This window comes from Pezoporus wallicus, unplaced genomic scaffold (assembly GCF_028554395.1).
Source record: "Pezoporus wallicus isolate ANWC-B61680 ecotype Strahan unplaced genomic scaffold, APGP_CSIRO_Pwel_v1 contig_10355, whole genome shotgun sequence".
Classification (NCBI taxonomy): domain Eukaryota; kingdom Metazoa; phylum Chordata; class Aves; order Psittaciformes; family Psittacidae; genus Pezoporus; species Pezoporus wallicus.
The window spans coordinates 21,667-41,930 of NW_026638787.1; the positions used below are offsets into that span (position 1 = coordinate 21,667).

Genomic DNA, 20,264 nt, shown 5'->3' on the forward strand with positions numbered 1-20,264 from the left:
CAAGGGTGTACCCATGGTGGTAATGGTGTCCCAAGGGTGGCAATGGTGTCCCCATGGTGGCAATGGTGACCCCCTGGTGCCGCTGTCCCTGCAGTCGCAGCACCCCAGGACAGTGGCACAGGGCTCACCACCAGTTCCGGTGGCACATCATGAAGCTGCTCCTCGGGCTCAGCCTCACGGGTGCCATCGTCACCATTGTCACCATTGTCACCATTGTCACCACTGTCACCATCATCACCATTGTCACCACTGTCACCATCGTCACCATTGTCACCATCGTCACCACTGTCACCATCGTCACCATCGTCACCATTGTCACCATTGTCACCACTGTCACCATCGTCACCATTGTCACCACTGTCACCATTGTCACCATTGTCACCATCGTCACCACTGTCACCATCATCACCATTGTCACCACTGTCACCATCGTCACCATTGTCACCACTGTCACCATTGTCACCATTGTCACCATCGTCACCACTGTCACCATCATCACCATTGTCACCATTGTCACCATCGTCACCATCGTCACCATCGTCACCATTGTCACCACTGTCACCATCGTCACCACTGTCACCATTGTCACCATCGTCACCATTGTCACCATTGTCACCACTGTCACCATCGTCACCATCGTCACCATTGTCACCATTGTCACCATTGTCACCACTGTCACCATTGTCACCATTGTCACCACTGTCACCATCATCACCATTGTCACCACTGTCACCATCGTCACCATTGTCACCACTGTCACCATTGTCACCACTGTCACCATCATCACCATTGTCACCATTGTCACCATCGTCACCATCGTCACCATCGTCACCATTGTCACCACTGTCACCATCGTCACCACTGTCACCATTGTCACCATCGTCACCATTGTCACCATTGTCACCACTGTCACCATCGTCACCATCGTCACCATTGTCACCATTGTCACCATTGTCACCATTGTCACCACTGTCACCATTGTCACCATTGTCACCACTGTCACCACTGTCACCATCGTCACCATCGTCACCATCGTCACCACTGTCACCACTGTCACCACTGTCACCACTGTCACCACTGTCACCACTGTCACCATCGTCACCATCGTCACCACTGTCACCACTGTCACCACTGTCACCACTGTCACCACTGTCACCATTGTCACCACTGTCACCATTGTCACCATCGTCACCATCGTCACCATTGTCACCATTGTCACCATTGTCACCATTGTCACCACTGTCACCATCGTCACCATCGTCACCACTGTCACCACTGTCACCACTGTCACCACTGTCACCATTGTCACCATCGTCACCATTGTCACCATCATCACCACCGTCACCATTGTCACCACTGTCACCACTGTCACCATCATCAACATTGTCACCATTGTCACCATCCTCGTGGCCACCGGCGCCATCCCCACCTGCAGATACCCCTGGGGCACCAATGACCAGCACGTGTGCATGTGGGGACGTGGATGGGGACACGGATGGGGACATGGGAGGGACACGGGAGGATGCATGTGGGGACATGGGCGTGATGGGGAGGACACAGAGGGGGACATGGGGGGACAGTGAAGGGGGGGACAGAGAAGGGGGACGGGGGGGGACGGGACAGTGAAGGGGGAACGTGTCAGGATGCAGAGGGAGAACACGTGTGGGGCCCCCCTTGGGGCCACATTGCAGGAGACTCAGTGGGACATGGGGGGAGGACACGGATAGGGACAAGGATGGGGATATGGGAGGGACATGGGGAGGACATGGACGGGGACATGGGGGACAATGAAGGGGACATGGGGAGGACATGGATGGGGACATGGGGGGACAATGAAGGGGACACGGGGGAGGACATGGACGGGGACATGGGGGACAATGAAGGGGACATGGGGAGGACATGGATGGGGACATGGGGGACAATGAAGGGGACATGGGGAGGACATGGATGGGGACATGGGGGGACAATGAAGGGGACATGGGGAGGACATGGATGGGGACATGGGGGGACAATGAAGGGGACATGGGGAGGACATGGATGGGGACATGGGGGGACAATGAAGGGGACACGGGGGAGGACATGGATGGGAACATGGGGGGACAATGAAGGGGACACGGGGAGGACATGGATGGGGACATGGGGGGACAATGAAGGGGACACGGGGAGGACATGGATGGGAACATGGGGGACAATGAAGGGGATGTGGGGAGGACATGGATGGGAACATGGGGGGACAATGAAAGGGACATGGGGGGACAATGAAGGGGACACGGGGAGGACATGGATGGGGACATGGGGGACAAAGAAGGGGACAAAGGGAGGACATGGATGGGGACATGGGGGGACAATGAAGGGGATGTGGGGAGGACATGGATGGGGACATGGGGGGACAATGAAAGGGACATGGGGAGGACATGGATGGGGACATGGGGGGACAATGAAGGGGACACGGGGGAGGACATGGATGGGAACATGGGGGGACAATGAAGGGGACACGGGGAGGACATGGATGGGGACATGGGGGGACAATGAAGGGGACACGGGGAGGACATGGATGGGAACATGGGGGGACAATGAAAGGGACATGGGGAGGACATGGATGGGAACATGGGGGGACAATGAAAGGGACATGGGGGGACAATGAAGGGGACACGGGGAGGACATGGATGGGGACATGGGGGGACAATGAAGGGGATGTGGGGAGGACATGGATGGGGACATGGGGGACAAAGAAGGGGAAACGGGGAGGACATGGAAAGGAACATGGGGGGACAAATAAGGGGACACGGGGAGGACATGGATGGGAACATGGGGGACAATGAAGGGGACATGGGGAGGACATGGATGGGAACATGGGGGGACAATGAAAGGGACATGGGGAGGACATGGATGGGAACATGGGGGGACAATGAAAGGGACATGGGGAGGACATGGATGGGGACATGGGGGACAATGAAGGGGACGTGGGGAGGACATGGATGGGAACATGGGGGGACAATGAAAGGGACATGGGGAGGACATGGATGGGGACATGGGGGACAATGAAGGGGACGTGGGGAGGACATGGACGGGGACGTGTCGGGACACACGGGGGGGGACACGGGGCGGTGCGGAGGGGCGGGCCCATCCCGGTGCGTGGCACCGGGGACAAAGGGCGCAGTGCGGCGGTGTCGCTGGTACCGGTGTCACCGGGGGGGTCACGGACACGGGGTCCCAGGGAGGGGACAAGGGGCGGGGAGGGGGGGGGGGGTCCTCGTCGGGGGGTGGGGACACGGGGGGGGGCGCATAGGGGTCACGCTCCGTGTCCGGGGGGGGGTCCCGGACCCTCCCGCACCTCACCGGGGCCGGACGGGACGGGACGGGACCGGCACCGGCGCCGCTTCCCGGGGGAGGACGGGGACGGGATCCGGACCCATCGGGGACCCCCGGTGTCCCCCGTCCCGGTGTCCCCCCCGCGCCGTGCCCCATGGTTCACGTGTCCCCGTGTCCCCGTATTCCCAGTGCCCCCGGGATGTCCCCATGGTCCCTGCTGCATAGCCCCGTGCGCCCCTTCCCCACGGTCCCCATAGTCCCCGTGTCCCCATGATCCCTGTGTGCCTGTGGTCCCCATTGTCCCCGTGTCCCCATGATCCCTGTGTGCCTGTGGTCCCCATTGTCCCCGTGTCCCCATGATCCATCCCTATGTGCCTGTGGTCCCCATTGTCCCCGTGTCCCCATGATCCATCCCTATGTGCCTGTGGTCCCCATTGTCCCCGTGTCCCCATGATCCCTATGTGCCTGTGGTCCCCATAGTCCCTGTGTCCCCATGATTTATCCCTATGTGCCTGTGGTCCCCATTGTCCCCGTGTCCCCATGATCCCTATGTGCCTGTGGTCCCCATAGTCCCTGTGTCCCCATGATTTATCCCTATGTGCCTGTGGTCCCCATAGTCCCTGTGTCCCCATGATTTATCCCTATGTGCCTGTGGTCCCCATTGTCCCCGTGTCCCCATGATCCATCCCTATGTGCCTGTGGTCCCCATAGTCCCTGTGTCCCCATGATCCATCCCTATGTGCCTGTGGTCCCCATAGTCCCTGTGTCCCCATGATTTATCCCTATGTGCCTGTGGTCCCCATTGTCCCCGTGTCCCCATGATCCATCCCTATGTGCCTGTGGTCCCCATAGTCCCTGTGTCCCCATGATCCCTATGTGCCTGTGGTCCCCATAGTCCCCGTGTCCCCATGATCCCTATGTGCCTGTGGTCCCCATTGTCCCCGTGTCCCCATGATCCCTATGTGCCTGTGGTCCCCATTGTCCCCGTGTCCCCATGATCCCTATGTGCCTGTGGTCCCCATTGTCCCCGTGTCCCCATGATCCCTATGTGCCTGTGGTCCCCATTGTCCCCATGTCCCCATGATCCATCCCTATGTGCCTGTGGTCCCCATAGTCCCTGTGTCCCCATGATCCATCCCTATGTGCCTGTGGTCCCCATTGTCCCCGTGTCCCCATGATCCATCCCTATGTGCCTGTGGTCCCCATTGTCCCCGTGTCCCCATGATCCCTATGTGCCTGTGGTCCCCATTGTCCCCGTGTCCCCATGATCCATCCCTATGTGCCTGTGGTCCCCATTGTCCCCGTGTCCCCATGATCCCTATGTGCCTGTGGTCCCCATTGTCCCCGTGTCCCCATGATCCATCCCTATGTGCCTGTGGTCCCCATAGTCCCTGTGTCCCCATGATCCATCCCTATGTGCCTGTGGTCCCCATAGTCCCTGTGTCCCCATGATCCATCCCTATGTGCCTGTGGTCCCCATTGTCCCCGTGTCCCCATGATCCATCCCTATGTGCCTGTGGTCCCCATTGTCCCCGTGTCCCCATGATCCCTATGTGCCTGTGGTCCCCATAGTCCCTGTGTCCCCATGATTTATCCCTATGTGCCTGTGGTCCCCATAGTCCCTGTGTCCCCATGATTTATCCCTATGTGCCTGTGGTCCCCATAGTCCCTGTGTCCCCATGATTTATCACTATGTGCCTGTGGTCCCCATTGTCCCCGTGTCCCCATGATCCATCCCTATGTGCCTGTGGTCCCCATAGTCCCTGTGTCCCCATGATCCATCCCTATGTGCCTGTGGTCCCCATAGTCCCTGTGTCCCCATGATTTATCCCTATGTGCCTGTGGTCCCCATTGTCCCCGTGTCCCCATGATCCCTATGTGCCTGTGGTCCCCATAGTCCCTGTGTCCCCATGATCCCTATGTGCCTGTGGTCCCCATAGTCCCTGTGTCCCCATGATCCCTGTGTGCCTGTGGTCCCCATTGTCCCCGTGTCCCCATGATCTATCCCTATGTGCCTGTGGTCCCCATTGTCCCCGTGTCCCCATGATCTATCCCTATGTGCCTGTGGTCCCCATTGTCCCCGTGTCCCCATGATCCTATGCTCCCAACATCCTCTCATGCTGTCCCCATGTGCCCCTACCCCATGATCCTCACGTCCCCATAGCCCCTGTGATGTCCCCATAGCTCCTGTGTCCCCCTGATCCCTTTGTGTCCATGGTCCCCAGGTCCCTGTGTCATCCCCATGGCCCTGTATCCCCAAGTTCTCTTTGTCCCCACATGTCCCCTCCTCATGGTACCCGCTTCCCCATCGTGCCCTTCTCTGGGGTCCCGGTGTCCCTGTGATGTGCCCATGTCTGCAGAGTCCCTGTTCCCCAGTGTCCCCAATGTCCTGATGACCCCATAGGCCCTGTTCTCCCCTGTGCCCCTTTCCTGCAGTCCACATGGTCCCAATGTCCCCATGGTCCCATGTCCCCTGTGTTCTCATAGTCCCCATAGTCCCAGATCCCCCACAGATCCAAGGTCCCCATGTCCCGAATGTCACATGTTCCACTTGCCTGTGGTCCCTGGGTCTCCAAAGTCCTGATGACTCCCATGTCCCCATAGTCCCCAATGTCCCCATAGTCCCCAATGTCTCCATGGTCCCTAGTGTTCCTCCTATCCCTAATGCCTCCACAGTCCCCAATGTCCCCCTATACTCAATGTCCCCACAGTCCCCAATGTCCCCAATGTCCCCATGTCCCCAATGTCCCCACAGTCCCCAATGTCCCCCCAGTCCCCAATGTCCCCCTATACTCAATGTCCCCATAGTCCCCAATGTCCCCACAGTCCCCAATGTCCCCATAGTCCCCAATGTCCCCCTATACTCAATGTCCCCATAGTCCCCAATGTCCCCATAGTCCCCAATGTCCCCCCAGTCCCCAATGTCTCTGCAGCCCCCCCTGCTCCCCCCATCCCAAACGTCCCCACGGTGTCCCCGTGCCGGTGCCGGTGCCGGGGCTGTGGCGGTGCCAGCGCGGGGCTGAGGCGGTGGCGGGGCTGCTGCAGCAGAACGGAGCGGGACGGGAGCTGCAGGACCTCGACACGCGGGCACAGAGCTGCGGCCATGGGGGGACATGGGGGCACCATGGGGCACCGTGGGACATGGGGGCACTGTGGGACATGGGGGCACCATGGGGGCACAGGGACTGGGGGGCACCATGGGGCACTGTGGGACATGGGGGCACTGTGGGACATGGGGGCACCACGGGGGCACTGAGGGACATGGGGGCACTATGGGGACACTGTGGGACATGGGGGCACTGTGGGGCACTGTGGGACATGGGGGCACCATGGGGCACCGTGGGACATGGGGGCACTGTGGGACATGGGGGCACTGTGGGACATGGGGGCACCATGGGGGCACAGGGACTGGGGGGCACTGTGGGGCACTGTGGGACATGGGGGCACTGTGGGACATGGGGGCACCACGGGGGCACTGAGGGACATGGGGGCACTATGGGGACACTGTGGGGCACTGTGGGACATGGGGCACCGTGAGGCACTGTGGGACATGGGGGCACCATGGGGCACCGTGGGACATGGGGACACCATGGGGACAGAGGGACTGGGGGGCACTATGGGGACACTGTGGGACATGGGGGCACTGTGGGACATGGGGACTCCATGGGGGCACAGGGACTGGGGGGCACTGTGGGGCACTGTGGGACATGGGGGCACCACGGGGCACCGTGGGACATGGGGACACCATGGGGGCACTATGGGGGCACAGGGACATGGGGGGCACTGTGGGGCACTGTGGGACATGGGGACACCATGGGGACACAGGCACTGGGGGCACTATGGGGACACTGTGGGACATGGGGGCACCATGGGGACACAGGCACTGGGGGCACACGGGGGCACGGAGCAATGGGGGGGTGCTCGCGCTGCCCCCGGCCGCAGCCGCTCCGTTCCCCCCCCCGCAGACGGCGCCGTCCTCCCGCAGCGCTCCCGGGGCCCTGGGCGGCAGCGGCCGGGCTCGGGCTCGTCCCGGTCCCGCTCCTGGCGCTGGGGCTGCGGCGGGACCCGGCCCCGGTACCGGAACCGGAACCGGGCACCACCGGCACCCGCGGAGCCCCCCGGTGAGCGCGGCGGAGCGGCCCCGGGAGCCGGCAGCGAGAGCCAATGGAGGGGACCCTACCGGAAATAAAGTGGGGCGGGTCCGGGAGACCCTGCAGTAACATCAATGGGGGCTGCTTGGGGAGGGGCTGCAGTAACATCAATGGGGTCTGCTTAGGGGAGACCCCACAACAACAACTGCCCCCCCCCCATACCCAAGGCCCCCAGGGACCGCCCCCCAGCCCCATAGCACCCAATGCACCCCCGGAGCCCACAGGACCTTTATTGGCGCGGTGTGGGGCCGGGGCTCAGCCGGTTCCGCGGCGCTGCCGGAGCTCAGCCTGCACCCGCTGGCACAGGGCCCGGCGCAGGGGGGGCTCCAGGGGGCTCCGGGCGCAGACGCGCTGGGTGACGTCCTCTGCGCTGTCCCCCTGGGACACAGAGAGCCCCAGAGCACCCACTGAGCCCCAGAGCACCCAATGGGACCCACAGCACCCACTGAGCCCCAGAGCACCCAATGGGACCCACAGCACCCACTGAGCCCCAGAGCACCCAATGGGACCCACAGCACCCACTGAGCCCCAGAGCACCCAATGGGACCCACAGCACCCACTGAGCCCCAGAGCACCCAATGGGACCCACAGCACCCACTGAGCCCCAGAGCACCCAATGGGACCCACAGCACCCACTGAGCCCCAGAGCACCCAATGGGACCCACAGCACCCACTGAGCCCCAGAGCACCCAATGGGACCCACAGCACCCACTGAGCCCCAGAGCACCCAATGGGACCCACAGCACCCACTGAGCCCCAGAGCACCCAATGGGACCCACAGCACACACTGAGACTCAGAGCACCCAATGGGACCCACAGCACCCACTGAGCCCCAGAGCACCCAATGGGACCCACAGCACCCACTGAGCCCCAGAGCACCCAATGGGACCCACAGCACCCACTGAGCCCCAGAGCACCCAATGGGACCCACAGCACCCACTGAGCCCCAGAGCACCCAATGGGACCCACAGCACCCACTGAGCCCCAGAGCACCCAATGGGACCCACAGCACTCACTGAGACTCAGAGCACCCAATGGGACCCACAGCACCCACTGAGACCCAGAGCACCCAATGGGACCCACAGCACCCACTGAGACCCAGAGCACCCAATGGGACCCACAGCACCCACTGAGCCCCAGAGCACCCAATGGGACCCACAGCACCCACTGAGCCCCAGAGCACCCAATGGGACCCACAGCACTCACTGAGACTCGGAGCACCCAATGGGACCCACAGCACTCACTGAGACCCAGAGCACCCAATGGGACCCACAGCACCCAATGGGACCCACAGCACCCACTGAGCCCCAGAGCACCCAATGGGACCCACAGCACCCACTGAGCCCCAGAGCACCCAATGGGACCCACAGCACCCAATGTGACCCACAGCACTCACTTAGCCACAGAGCACCCAATGGGACCCACAGCACCCACTGAGCCCCAGAGCACCCAATGGGACCCACAGCACCCAATGGGACCCACAGCACCCAATGGGACCCACAGCACCCAACGGGACCCATAGCACCCAGTGAGAACCAGAGCACCCAATGAGACCCACAGCACCCAATGGGACCCGTAGCACCCAATGAGCCCCACAGCACCCACTGAGACCCAGAGCACCCAATGGGACCCACAGCACCCACTGAGACCCAGAGCACCCAATGGGACCCACAGCACCCACTGAGCCCCAGAGCACCCAATGGGACCCACAGCACCCACTGAGACCCAGAGCACCCAATGGGACCCACAGCACTCACTGAGACTCGGAGCACCCAATGGGACCCACAGCACTCACTGAGACCCAGAGCACCCAATGGGACCCACAGCACCCAATGGGACCCACAGCACCCACTGAGCCCCAGAGCACCCAATGGGACCCACAGCACCCACTGAGCCCCAGAGCACCCAATGGGACCCACAGCACCCAATGTGACCCACAGCACTCACTTAGCCACAGAGCACCCAATGGGACCCACAGCACCCACTGAGCCCCAGAGCACCCAATGGGACCCACAGCACCCAATGGGACCCACAGCACCCAATGGGACCCACAGCACCCAACGGGACCCATAGCACCCAGTGAGAACCAGAGCACCCAATGAGACCCACAGCACCCAATGGGACCCGTAGCACCCAATGAGCCCCAGAGCACCCACTGAGCCCCAGAGCACCCACTGGGACCCACAGCACCCACTGAGACCCACAGCACCCAATGAGACCCATAGAAACCCACAGTGTCCCATAGCACCCAATGAGACCCCCGGCACCCAATGAGACCCCCAGCACCCACTGAGCCCCACAGCACCCACAGCACCCCACAATACACACTGCCACTCATAACACCCACTGTGACCCACAGCAGCCACTAAACCCCACTGCACCCACTGTGACCCATAGCACCCATCCCAGGGCACCCAGCACCCATTGTGCCCCACACAGTCCCCCTGCCCCACAGACACCCCCACACTGGGTACCCCATTGCAGCACCCCCCGATCCTACACCCCCTTGCACACAGCGGCCCCCCCGCACCCATGGGTGCTCTGAGCCCCCCCCGGGCCCCACCTGGTGCACGATGACGCTGGTGACGCTGCCGTCGTCCCCCTCGTACTCGAGGCAGAAAAGCCGCGGCCCGCGGGGGTCGGGGGGGGGCCCTGGGCTGGAGTCACCCCCGGGACCCCCTGCGGCACCCACGGCCTCAGCACCAACCCGGGGACGGGGGGCGGGCACTGATCCCATGGGTGCCCCCATCCCCATCCCCCCATGGGTGCCCCCATGCCCCCAATTTGTGCATCCCCCATCGCCCCATGGGTTCCCCCCCCAGCCCCATCCCCCATGGGTGCCCCTCCCATCCCCATCCCCCATGGGTGCCCCTATCACCACCATTGGTGCCCCCCCCATCCCCCCACTGGTGCCCCCCTATTCCCCATAGGTGCCCTCCATGGGTGCCCCCATCCCCCCCATTGGTGCCCCCCCCATGGGTGCTCCCATCCCCCCACTGGTGCCCCCTCATCCCCATCCCCCATCCCCCCATGGGTGCCCTCCATGAGTGCCCCCATCCCCCATTGGTGCCCCCCCATCCCCCAGGGGTACCCCCCATGGGTGCTCCCATCCCCTCCATTGGTGCCCCCCCCATGGGTGCTCTCATCCCCCCCATTGGTGGCCCCCCATCCCCCCATGGGTGCCCCCCCCCCATTGGTGCCTCTCCCATCCCCATCCCTCCATGGGTGCCCCCATGCCCCCCATTTGCACCTCCCCCCATCCCCCATGGGTGCCCTCCATGGGTGCCCCTATTCACACCATTGGTGCCCCCCCCCCATCCCCCATGGGTGCCCCCCCATCCCCATCCCCCATGGGTACCCCCCATGGGTGCCCCCATCCCCCCCATTGGTGCCCTCCCCATGGGTGCTCCCATCCCCCCATGGGTGTCCCCCCATCCCCCCATGGTGCCCCTCTCCCCCCATTGGTGCCTCCCTCATCCCCATCCCCATCCCCCCTATTGGTGCCTCCCCCATCCCCCACGGGTGCCTCTCCCATCCCCATCCCCCATGGGTGCCCCCATGCCCCCCATTTGCGCCTCCCCCATCCCCCATGGGTGCCCCCCATTCCCACTGCCCCCCATGGGTGCCCCCATCCCCCCCATTGGTGCCCCCCCATCCCCATCCCCCATGGGTACCCCCCATGAGTGCTCCCATCCCCCCCCATTAGTGCCGCCCCCATCCCCCCATGGGTGCCCCCAACCCCCATTAGTGCCCCCCCATCCCCCCATGGGTGCTCCCATCCCCCCATTAGTGCTCCCCCATCCCCCCATGAGTGCTCCCATCCCCCCCCATTAGTGCCCCCCCCATGTCCCCATGGGTGCCCCCATCCCCCCCCATTAGTGCCCCCCCATCCCCCCATGGGTGCTCCCATCCCCCCCCATTAGTGCCCCCCCATCCCCCCATGGGTGCTCCCATCCCCCCCCATTAGTGCCCCCCCATCCCTTCATGGGTGCTCCCATCCCCCCCTTGGTGCCCCCCCCATCCGCTCTCACCGCTCCGCCGGGGCCTGTACACGGGCTGGTCGGGCCGGCGGGGCCGGGGGGGGGTCACCGGGAGCCGGGCACGGCCCCGCGCCTGCCTCAGCGCCCTCTCGTACGCGTCCCTGTCGTGACCCACGCGATATCGCGACACCCGCCACGGAGTTGGGGGGCACCGGGACCGCGGGGGGGGGGTGCCGGTACCTGGCGAGCTGGTTGCGGCGGATGTGCCGCACGAAGCCGTGGCTCATGTCGAGCCGCCCCCCCGGCCGGTAGCGCCAACCCGCGGCCGCCTCCATCGCCACCGGGACCGGGGCGGCGGGAGCGGGACGCGGCCCCTTTAAGAGCCCGCCCGGTACCGGGGCGCGGGCCCTTTAACAGCGACGGTGACGGGAAACGCGCATGCGCCGTGGTGCCGCCGCCGCGCCGCCCGGTGGGGCGGAAGCGCATGCGCAGTAGCACTGCCGCCGCCATGTCGAGCCGAGGGAAGCGGGAGCGGCGGGGCCCGGGCTCCGGTTCCGGCTCCGGTTCCGGTTCCTCCCGGAGCCGCCGGGACGCGGACGCGGAGCGGGGCCGGAGCCGGCGGGAGGCGGAGCGGGAGCGCGGCCGGCGGGAGGCGGCGGAACCGGGCCTCGACCTCCCCTCGGATCCCGCCCGGCCCAAGCGGGAAGCGGGGCCCGGTGCCAGCGGCCTAGCGCGGGGCAAGCGGGAGCGGGAGCCCGACGGAGACTCCGAGCCCGAGCCGGAGCCCACGGGTGCGGAGCGGGAGCGGGCCCGGGCCCCGCCGTCGCCGGTGGCGCTGCCGTCCCGTTAAGCCCCTTCCCTTCGTTCCCCGCAGTGCGCTATGGCCGCTTCGACCCCGAGGACCAGCGCAGCCGGCACTGCCCCTACCTGGACACCATCAATAAGTGAGCGGGGGGGGGGTTTGGGGTGCCCCCCCCCCCGGTATGTGCCCCCCTCCCCCCCCCCCGGTGTGTGCCCCCCCATTGAGCTCGTTCCCCCCCCCCCAGGAGCGTGCTGGACTTCGACTTCGAGAAGCTCTGCTCCATCTCCCTGTCCCACATCAACGTGTACGCGTGCCTCGTGTGCGGGAAGTACTTCCAGGGTGAGCGGGGCAGCGGGAGGGGGAAGCACGGGGAATGGGGGGGCAAGGGGGGGGGCACCGGGAAGGGGAGAGCAGCGGAGATGGCGTGAGGATGGGGGGTGCTGGGGATGGGGGGGGTGGGACACCGGGCAGGGGGCATGGGGATGGGAGGGTAGCAGGAGTGGGGGGGGCACAGGGAATGGGGGGGGGCATGGGGGACACCCATGGGGTGGGGGGTTCAGGGGGGCACCCATGGGCGGGGGTGCTTGGGGGGGGAACAAAGCGCACTCCCATGGGGTGGGGTGCTCGGGGGGCACACAGGGGACCCCTATGGGGTGGGGGGCTCACAGGGGACACCCATGGGTGGGGGTGCTCAGGGGGGCACAGGGCACCCTCATGGACTGCGGTGTTCAGGGGGGAGCAAAGGGCACCCCCATGGGGTGGGGTGCTCGGGGGGGCACAGGGGACCCCCATGGGTGGAAGTGCTCTGGGAGGGGCACAGGGAACCCCCATGGGCTGGGGTGTTCAGGGGGGAGCAAAGGGGACCCCCATGGGGTGGGGGGGCACAGGGGACCCCTATAGGCTGGGGTGCTCAGGGGGGGCACAGGGGACCCCTATGGGCTGGGGTGCTCAAGGGTGGCACAGGGGACCCCTCATAGGGTAGGGGGGCACAGGGGACCCCTATGGGCTGGGGTATTCATGGGGGACCAAAGGGGACCCCCATGGGCTGGAGTGCTCAGGGGGGCACAGGGGACTCCTATGGGCTGGGGGGGCACAGGGGACCCCTATAGGTGGGTTACTTGGGTAGGGGCATAGGGGACCCCCATGGGCTGTGCTGCTGCCCACATGAGACATAGGGGACCCCCAAGCCCCAAGGAGCTGCCCAGGCCACACGTGGGGCACTGCAGGGACCCTCAGGGCGGGCAGATACCGGTGTTGTGTCCCCGTCCCCCCCTTCCTCCATGTCCTGATGCCGGTTCCCCCCCCTCTCCCCGGTGTCCCCGCAGGCCGGGGGCTGCGCTCTCACGCCTACATCCACAGCGTGCAGCTGAGCCACCACGTGTTCCTCAACCTGCACACGCTCAAGTTCTACTGCCTGCCCGACAACTACGAGATCCTGGACTCCTCGCTGGAGGACATCACGGTGCCAGGGCCCGGGGGGGGCACAGCGGGGCTCAGCGCCGTATCCCCTCCGGTCCTGACGCCCGCTTCCCCCGCAGTACGTGCTCAAGCCCACCTTCACCGCCCAGCACATCGCCAGCCTGGACAAGCAGGCCAAGCTCTCCCGCGCCTACGACGGCACCACGTACCTGCCGGGCATCGTGGGGCTCAACAACATCAAGGCCAATGACTACGCCAACGCTGTCCTGCAGGTGAGACACACACACACCCACCCCCCCCAAAACTGCCCCCAGGACCTGCTGTGGGGCTGGTCGATCCATCCTGGCTCCTCTGTGGGGCTGGTCGATCCATCCTGGCTCCTCTGTGGGGCTGGTCGATCCATCCTGGCTCCTCTCTGGGGCTGGTCGATCCATCCCGGCTCCTCTGTGGGGTTGGTGGCTCCATCCTGATCCCTCTATGGGGTTGGTGGCTCCATCCCTATTTCTCTATGGGGTTGGTGCCTCCATCTCAGCTCCTCTATGGGGTTGGTGGCTCCATCCCTATTTCTCTATGGGGTTGGTGGCTCCATCTCAGCTCCTCTATGGGGTTGGTGGCTCCATCCCTATTTCTCTCTGGGGTTGGTGGCTCCATCCTGGCTCCTCTCTGGGGTTGGTGGCTCCATCCTGGCTCCTCTCTGGGGTTGGTGGCTCCATCCCCATTTCTCTCTGGGGTTGCTGGCTCCATCCCAGCTCCTCTCCGGGGTTGCTGGCTCCATCCCTCCTCTCCCCTAGGCGTTATCCAACGTGCCGCCGCTGCGGAACTACTTCCTGGAGGAGGAGAACTACCGGAGCATCCAGCGCCCGCCCGGGGACATCATGTTCCTGCTGGTGCAGCGCTTCGGGGAGCTCATGCGGAAGCTCTGGAACCCCCGGAACTTCAAGGCCCACGTCTCGCCCCACGAGATGCTGCAGGCCGTGGTGCTGTGCAGCAAGAAGAGCTTCCAGATCACCAAGCAGGGTGGGGTGGAGTTGGGGACCCTGGGATGGGGATGAGGATGTTGGGATGGGGGCATCAGAATGGGGCTGGGGGCATTGGGTTGGGGATGTTGGGATGGGGTTGGGGATGTTGGGCTGGGGACATTGGGATGGGGATGAGGATGTTGGGATGGGGGCATCAGAATGGGGTTGGGGGCATTGGGTTGGGGATTTCGAAATGGGGTTGGGGATGTTGGGCTGGGGACTTTGGGATGGTATTGAGGATCCTGGGATGGGGATGAGGGTGCTGGGATGGGGGCATTGGGGTGGTGTTGGGGACACTGGGAGGGGTTGAGGATGTTGGGATGGGGGCATCAGAATGGGGCTGGGGATGTTGGGTTGGGGATGTTAGGATGGGGACATTGGGTTGGGGTTGAGGATCCTGGCATGGGGTTGGGGGCATTGATTTGAGGATGTTGAGATGGAGCTGGGGACACTGGGATGGGGATGAGGATGTTGGGATGGGGGCATCAGAATGGGGTCGGGGGCGTTGGACTGGGGCTGGGGACATGGGGCACTGGGGTGGGGTTGGGGTGCTGGGCTGTGGACCCTGATCCCCCGGTGGCGCAGGGGATGGGGTGGATTTCCTGTCCTGGTTCCTGAACGCACTGCACTCGGCGCTGGGCGGCACCAAGAGGAAGAAGAAAAGTGAGTGGAGAGCAATGGGGTCCCTTGGGCCCCCCCGGGACCCCCGTGTCCCCCCCCATGTCCCCTTCATGTCCCCACATCCCCCCGTGTCCCCGCAGCCATCGTCACCGACGTGTTCCAGGGCTCCATGCGCATCTTCACCAAGAAGCTGCCTCACCCGGACCTGGTGAGGCCATGGGGGGCTCTGGGGGGGGCTGACCCCACGCCGGGTGCTGACCCCATGGCGGGTGCTGACCCCACGATGGGTGCTCTCCCATGGCGGGTGCTGACCCTGTGGTGGGTGCTCTCCTGTGCTGGGTGCTGACCCCACAGTGGGTGCTCTCCCACGGCGGGTGCTGACCCCACGGCGGGTGCTTACCCCACGATGGGTGCTCTCCCATGGTGGGTGCTCTCCTGTGCTGGGTGCTGACCCCACGGCGGGTGCTGACCCCACGGCGGGTGCTGACCCCACAGTGGGTGCTGACCCCACGGCGGGTGCTGACCCCACAGTGGGTGCTCTCCCGTGGTGGGTGCTGACCCCACACCGGGTGCTGACCCTGTGGTGGGTGCTCTCCTATGCCGGGTGCTGACCCCGTGGCGGGTGCTGACCCCATGCCGGGTGCTCTCCAGTGGTGGGTGCTGACCCCACGGCAGGTGGTGACCCCACAGTGGGTGCTCTCCAATGGTGGGTGCTGACCCCGTGGTGGGTGCTGACCCCGCAGCCGGCCGAGGAGAAGGCGGCGCTGCTGCACAAGGCCGAGTACCAGGAGCTGATGGTGGAGTCCACGTTCATGTACCTGACCCTGGACCTGCCCACGGCGCCGCTCTACAAGGACGAGAAGGAGCAGCTCATCATCCCCCAGGTGCCCCTCTTCAGCATCCTGGCCAAGTTCAACGGCGCCACCGAGAAGGAGTACAAGACCTACAAGGAGAACTTCCTGAAGCGCTTCCAGCTCACGCGCCTGCCCCCCTACCTCATCTTCTGCATCAAGCGCTTCACCAAGAACAACTTCTTCGTGGAGAAGAACCCCACCATCGTCAACTTCCCCATCACGTGAGGCCGGGGGCTTGGCAGCGGCCTAAAGGGGGGCTTGGGAGGGGCTGAAGTGGGGTTGGGAGAGTCTGAAGGGGGTTTGGGAGCATCTAAATGGGTTTGGGAGCATCTCAAGGGGGTTTGGGAACATCTAAAAGGGTTTGGGAGTGTCTGAATGGGATTTGGGAGCGTCTGAAGGGGGTTTGAGAGCATCTAAAGGGGGCTTGGGAGTGGCTAAGTGGGGTTGGGAGCATCTCAAGGGGGTGGGAGCAGCTAAAGGGGCTTGGGAGCATCTAAAGTGTGCAGTGGGTGCTGTGTGGGTGCTCTGGGTGCTGTGGGTGTGCTATGGGCACTGTGCAGGTGCTCTGGGTGCTGTGTGCGCACTATGGGTGCTGTGGGTGCTCTGGGTGCTGTGCGGGTGCTCTGGGTGCTGTGTGCATGCTGTCGGTGCTGTGTGGGTGCTCTGGGTGCTGTGTGGGTGCTCTGGGTGCTGTGTGCGTGCTGTGTGCGCACTATGGGTGCTGTGCGGGTGCTGTGGGTGCACTATGGGCACTGCGGGTGCTCTGGGTGCTATGCAGGTGCTCTGGGTGCTGTGTGTGTTGTGGGTGCGTTATGGGTGCTGTGCGGGTGCTATGGGTGCTGTGTGCGCTATGGGTGCTGTGCGAGTGCTCTGGGTGCTGTGCGGGTGCTATGGGCGCTGTGCGGGTGCTCTGGGCGCTAAGCGAGTCCTCTGGGTGCTGTGTGCACTATGGGTGCTGTGCAGGTGCTCTGGGCGCTGTGCAGGTGCTCTGGGCGCTGTGCGGGTGCTCTGGGTGCTGTGCGGGTGCTCTGGGTGCTGTGCGTGTTGTGGGTGCTCTGGGTGCTGTGCGGGTGCTCTGGGTGCTGTGCGGGTGCTCTGGGCGCTGTGCGGGTGCTCTGGGTGCTGTGTGTGTTGCGGGCGCTCTGGGTGCTGTGCGGGCGCTCTGGGTGCTGTGCGGGCACTCTGGGTGCTGTGTGTGTTGTGGATGCTCTGGGTGCTGTGTGGGTGCTCTGGGTGCTGTGTGGGTGCTGTGCGGGTGCTCTGGGTGCTGTGTGTGCTCTGGGTGCTGTGTGTGTTGTGGGTGCTCTGGGTGCTGTGGGTGCTCTGGGTGCTGTGTGTGTTGTGGGTGCTCTGGGTGCTGTGTGGGTGCTGTGTGGGTGCTGTGTGGGTGCTGTGTGGGTGCTCTGGGTGCTGTGTGTGTTGTGGGTGCTCTGGGTGCTGTGTGGGTGCTGTGCGGGTGCTCTGGGTGCCTCTGGGCGCCGCGGGCACTGACGGGGCGCGGGGGCAGGAACGTGGACCTGCGCGAGTACCTGTCGGAGGAGGTGCAGTCCGCGCACCCCAACACCACCTACGACCTGGTCGCCAACATCGTGCACGACGGGAAGCCCACGGAGGGCTCCTACCGCATCCACGTCCTGCACCACGTCAGTGCCCACCGGGGGGGGGGACACGGGGCACTGCCCCCTAGCACCCACTGACCCCCCCTTTGTGCCCCCCCCCCCAATGCAGGGCACCGGGAAGTGGTACGAGCTGCAGGACCTGCAGGTCACCGACATCCTGCCCCAGATGATCACGCTCTCGGAGGCCTACATCCAGGTGGGACCATTATGGGGTGGGGGGGTCCTGGGGGGCCGTGTCGCCCCCTGACTGACCCCTCGTCCCCACCTGATCCCCCTCTGCTCTGCTGCAGATCTGGAAGCGGCGTGAAGAGGATGAGACCAACCAACAGGGAGCCTGAGCCCCCCATGGACACCCAGAGGAAGACCCCCTTGGGGATACCCAGAACCCCCCTGGGGTCACCCAGAACCCCCCCTTGGGGTCATCCAGAACCCCCTTGGGGACTCCCCCCCCCCCCCATTAAATGCCTCCCCCTGTATTTTTGTAACCAGTTTCCATCTTCTCTTCATTGGGGTTGCTTGGGGGGGTTGGGGGGTGGTTGTGGTTTATGCGGTTTGTGGGAGGTGCCCTCGCCCCCCGTTGTCACCCCAAAGACCCACACGTGGGGGCCACCGAGGCCGGGCGATGCGGAAGCTTTATTGCGGTGCCGGGGGGGGGCTCCGGGTGTCCCCTAGAGCCAGACGTGCTCCTGGCAGTGCTGCAGGGCCTGTGGGGAGCAGGGGGTGATGGGGGGCACAGAACCCCCCCCACTCCCTCCCCTCCCCGTCCCTTTCCCGCCCCCCCTCACCTGGCAGCGCTGCGCGGCCGTGGGGCTGGAGCACCAATAAGTGGGGCCCAGGACACAGGGACCCGGCTTCGGGGGCAGCTCCAGGAGGGGGGGGACCGGGACCAGGTCCTGCTGGAGGTGGAGGTGGGGGGGAGGACGGGACGGGGACCGGACACGGGGGTCAGGCCCGTCCCCATGGGTGCATCCCCCCCCCCATCTGGGTGTCCCCGCGCTCCGCGCGCGCGTTCCCGCGCTCACCGCGTCAGTTCCCGCCTCGGGGGCGCGCGTTTCCCGCGGCGTTGGCGCCTCCTGGCGGCAGCCGAGCAGCGCGCGGCAGAGCAGCGCGGGCCCCAGGCGCGCGAGGGCGCGCTCCAGCGCGAGGGCTGCGTAGCGCTGCGCCAGGCACTGGCACGCGCCCGCCGCCGCCAGCGGGAGCGCGCGGCACAGCGCGGACACGGCCTCGGCCACGCGCTCCCGCGGCACCGCCGCCTCCAGGCGCGCCACCAGCGAGCGGCAGAGCCAGCACCGAGGCACCGGCAGCGACCCCTGACGGAGCACCCGCGCCCACCCGTCAGCACCCATCAGCACCCACCCATCAGCACCCACACACCCGCACCCATCCACCCGCACCCACACACCCACACCCACCCGTCAGCACCCACCCGTCAGCACCCACACACCCGCACCTACCCACCTGCACCCACCCATCAACACCCACACCCCAGCACCCACCCGTCAGCACCCACCCGTCAGCACCCACCCACCTGCACCCACCCGTCAGCACCCACCCGTCAGCACCCACACACCCGCACCTACCCACCTGCACCCACCCATCAGCACCCACCCGTCAGCACCCACACACCTGCACCCATCCACCCGCGCCCACCCATCAGCACCCATCCACCTGCACCCACACACCTGCACCCACACCCCAGCACCCACCCACCCGCGCCCACCCGTCAGCACCCACACACCCGCACCCACCTGTCAGCACCCACACACCGGCACCCATCCACCCGCACCCACCCGTCAGCACCCACCCATCGGCACCCACACACCCGCACCTACCCACCTGCACCCACCCATCAGCACCCATCGGCACCCATCGGCACCCACCCACCTGCACCCACCTGTCGGCACCAACACACCCGCACCCACCCGTCAGCACCCACCCACCTGCACCCACCCATCGGCACCCATCGGCACCCACACACCCGCACCCATCCACCCGCGCCCACCCATCAGCACCCATCCACCTGCACCCACACACCTGCACCCACCCGTCAGCACCCATCCCCCTGCGCCCACCCGTCAGCACCCACATACCCACACCCACACACCTGCACCCACCCACCTGCACCCACCCATCGGCACCCATCCACCTGCACCCACCGGTACCCACACACCCACTCCCACCCGCACCCATCAGCACCCACCGGCACCCCCGTGACACCCCCGGTACCTGCGGGCGGTTCTGCAGCGCCCCCAGCAGGGCCAGGGCCGGGCCCCCCCCCGCCGGCCCCGGGCACAGCTCCAGGCGGGCGCACACGGCCGAGGGCTTCTGGGGGGGGGGCAGAGAGTGAGCCCCCCGCACCCCGAGGTGCCCCCATTGCCCCGCAGCACCCATGGGTGGCACTCACGAGGCGCCCCTCGATGTCGGTGAGGAGCAGGCTCCAGTACTGGTGCACCAGCTCCTGGCACGGCGGCACCATGGCGGGTACCG

At 65.4% G+C, this 20,264-nt stretch overlaps 3 protein-coding genes across 3 annotated transcripts; 1 reads left to right on the forward strand and 2 right to left on the reverse strand.

Moving 5' to 3' along the window:
• Window positions 1-7,707: 7,707 nt before the first annotated feature.
• CUNH2orf68 (chromosome unknown C2orf68 homolog) lies at window positions 7,708-11,827 on the reverse strand. Its single transcript, XM_057412596.1, has 4 exons — window positions 11,684-11,827; window positions 11,495-11,604; window positions 10,027-10,142; window positions 7,708-7,841 (listed from the first exon to the last, which is right to left on the reverse strand). The coding sequence occupies exons 1-4, from the start codon at window positions 11,776-11,778 to the stop codon at window positions 7,719-7,721; spliced, it is 444 nt and encodes a 147-aa protein (XP_057268579.1). The 5' UTR covers window positions 11,779-11,827; the 3' UTR covers window positions 7,708-7,718.
• Window positions 11,828-11,951: 124 nt separating this feature from the next.
• Window positions 11,952-18,162, forward strand: USP39 (ubiquitin specific peptidase 39). The gene is made up of 12 exons (XM_057412597.1): window positions 11,952-12,234; window positions 12,318-12,387; window positions 12,490-12,584; window positions 13,571-13,707; window positions 13,784-13,936; window positions 14,456-14,681; window positions 15,269-15,346; window positions 15,445-15,512; window positions 16,048-16,379; window positions 17,666-17,801; window positions 17,887-17,973; window positions 18,068-18,162. Exons 1-12 carry the CDS (start codon window positions 11,952-11,954, stop codon window positions 18,113-18,115), a joined length of 1,713 nt encoding a protein of 570 aa, XP_057268580.1. The 3' UTR covers window positions 18,116-18,162.
• A 232-nt stretch (window positions 18,163-18,394) lies between these two features.
• On the reverse strand, window positions 18,395-20,253 carry SFTPB (surfactant protein B). The gene is made up of 5 exons (XM_057412598.1): window positions 20,182-20,253; window positions 20,004-20,102; window positions 18,800-19,087; window positions 18,563-18,670; window positions 18,395-18,481 (listed from the first exon to the last, which is right to left on the reverse strand). Exons 1-5 carry the CDS (start codon window positions 20,251-20,253, stop codon window positions 18,446-18,448), a joined length of 603 nt encoding a protein of 200 aa, XP_057268581.1. The 3' UTR covers window positions 18,395-18,445.
• Between the last annotated feature and the right edge of the window lie 11 nt (window positions 20,254-20,264).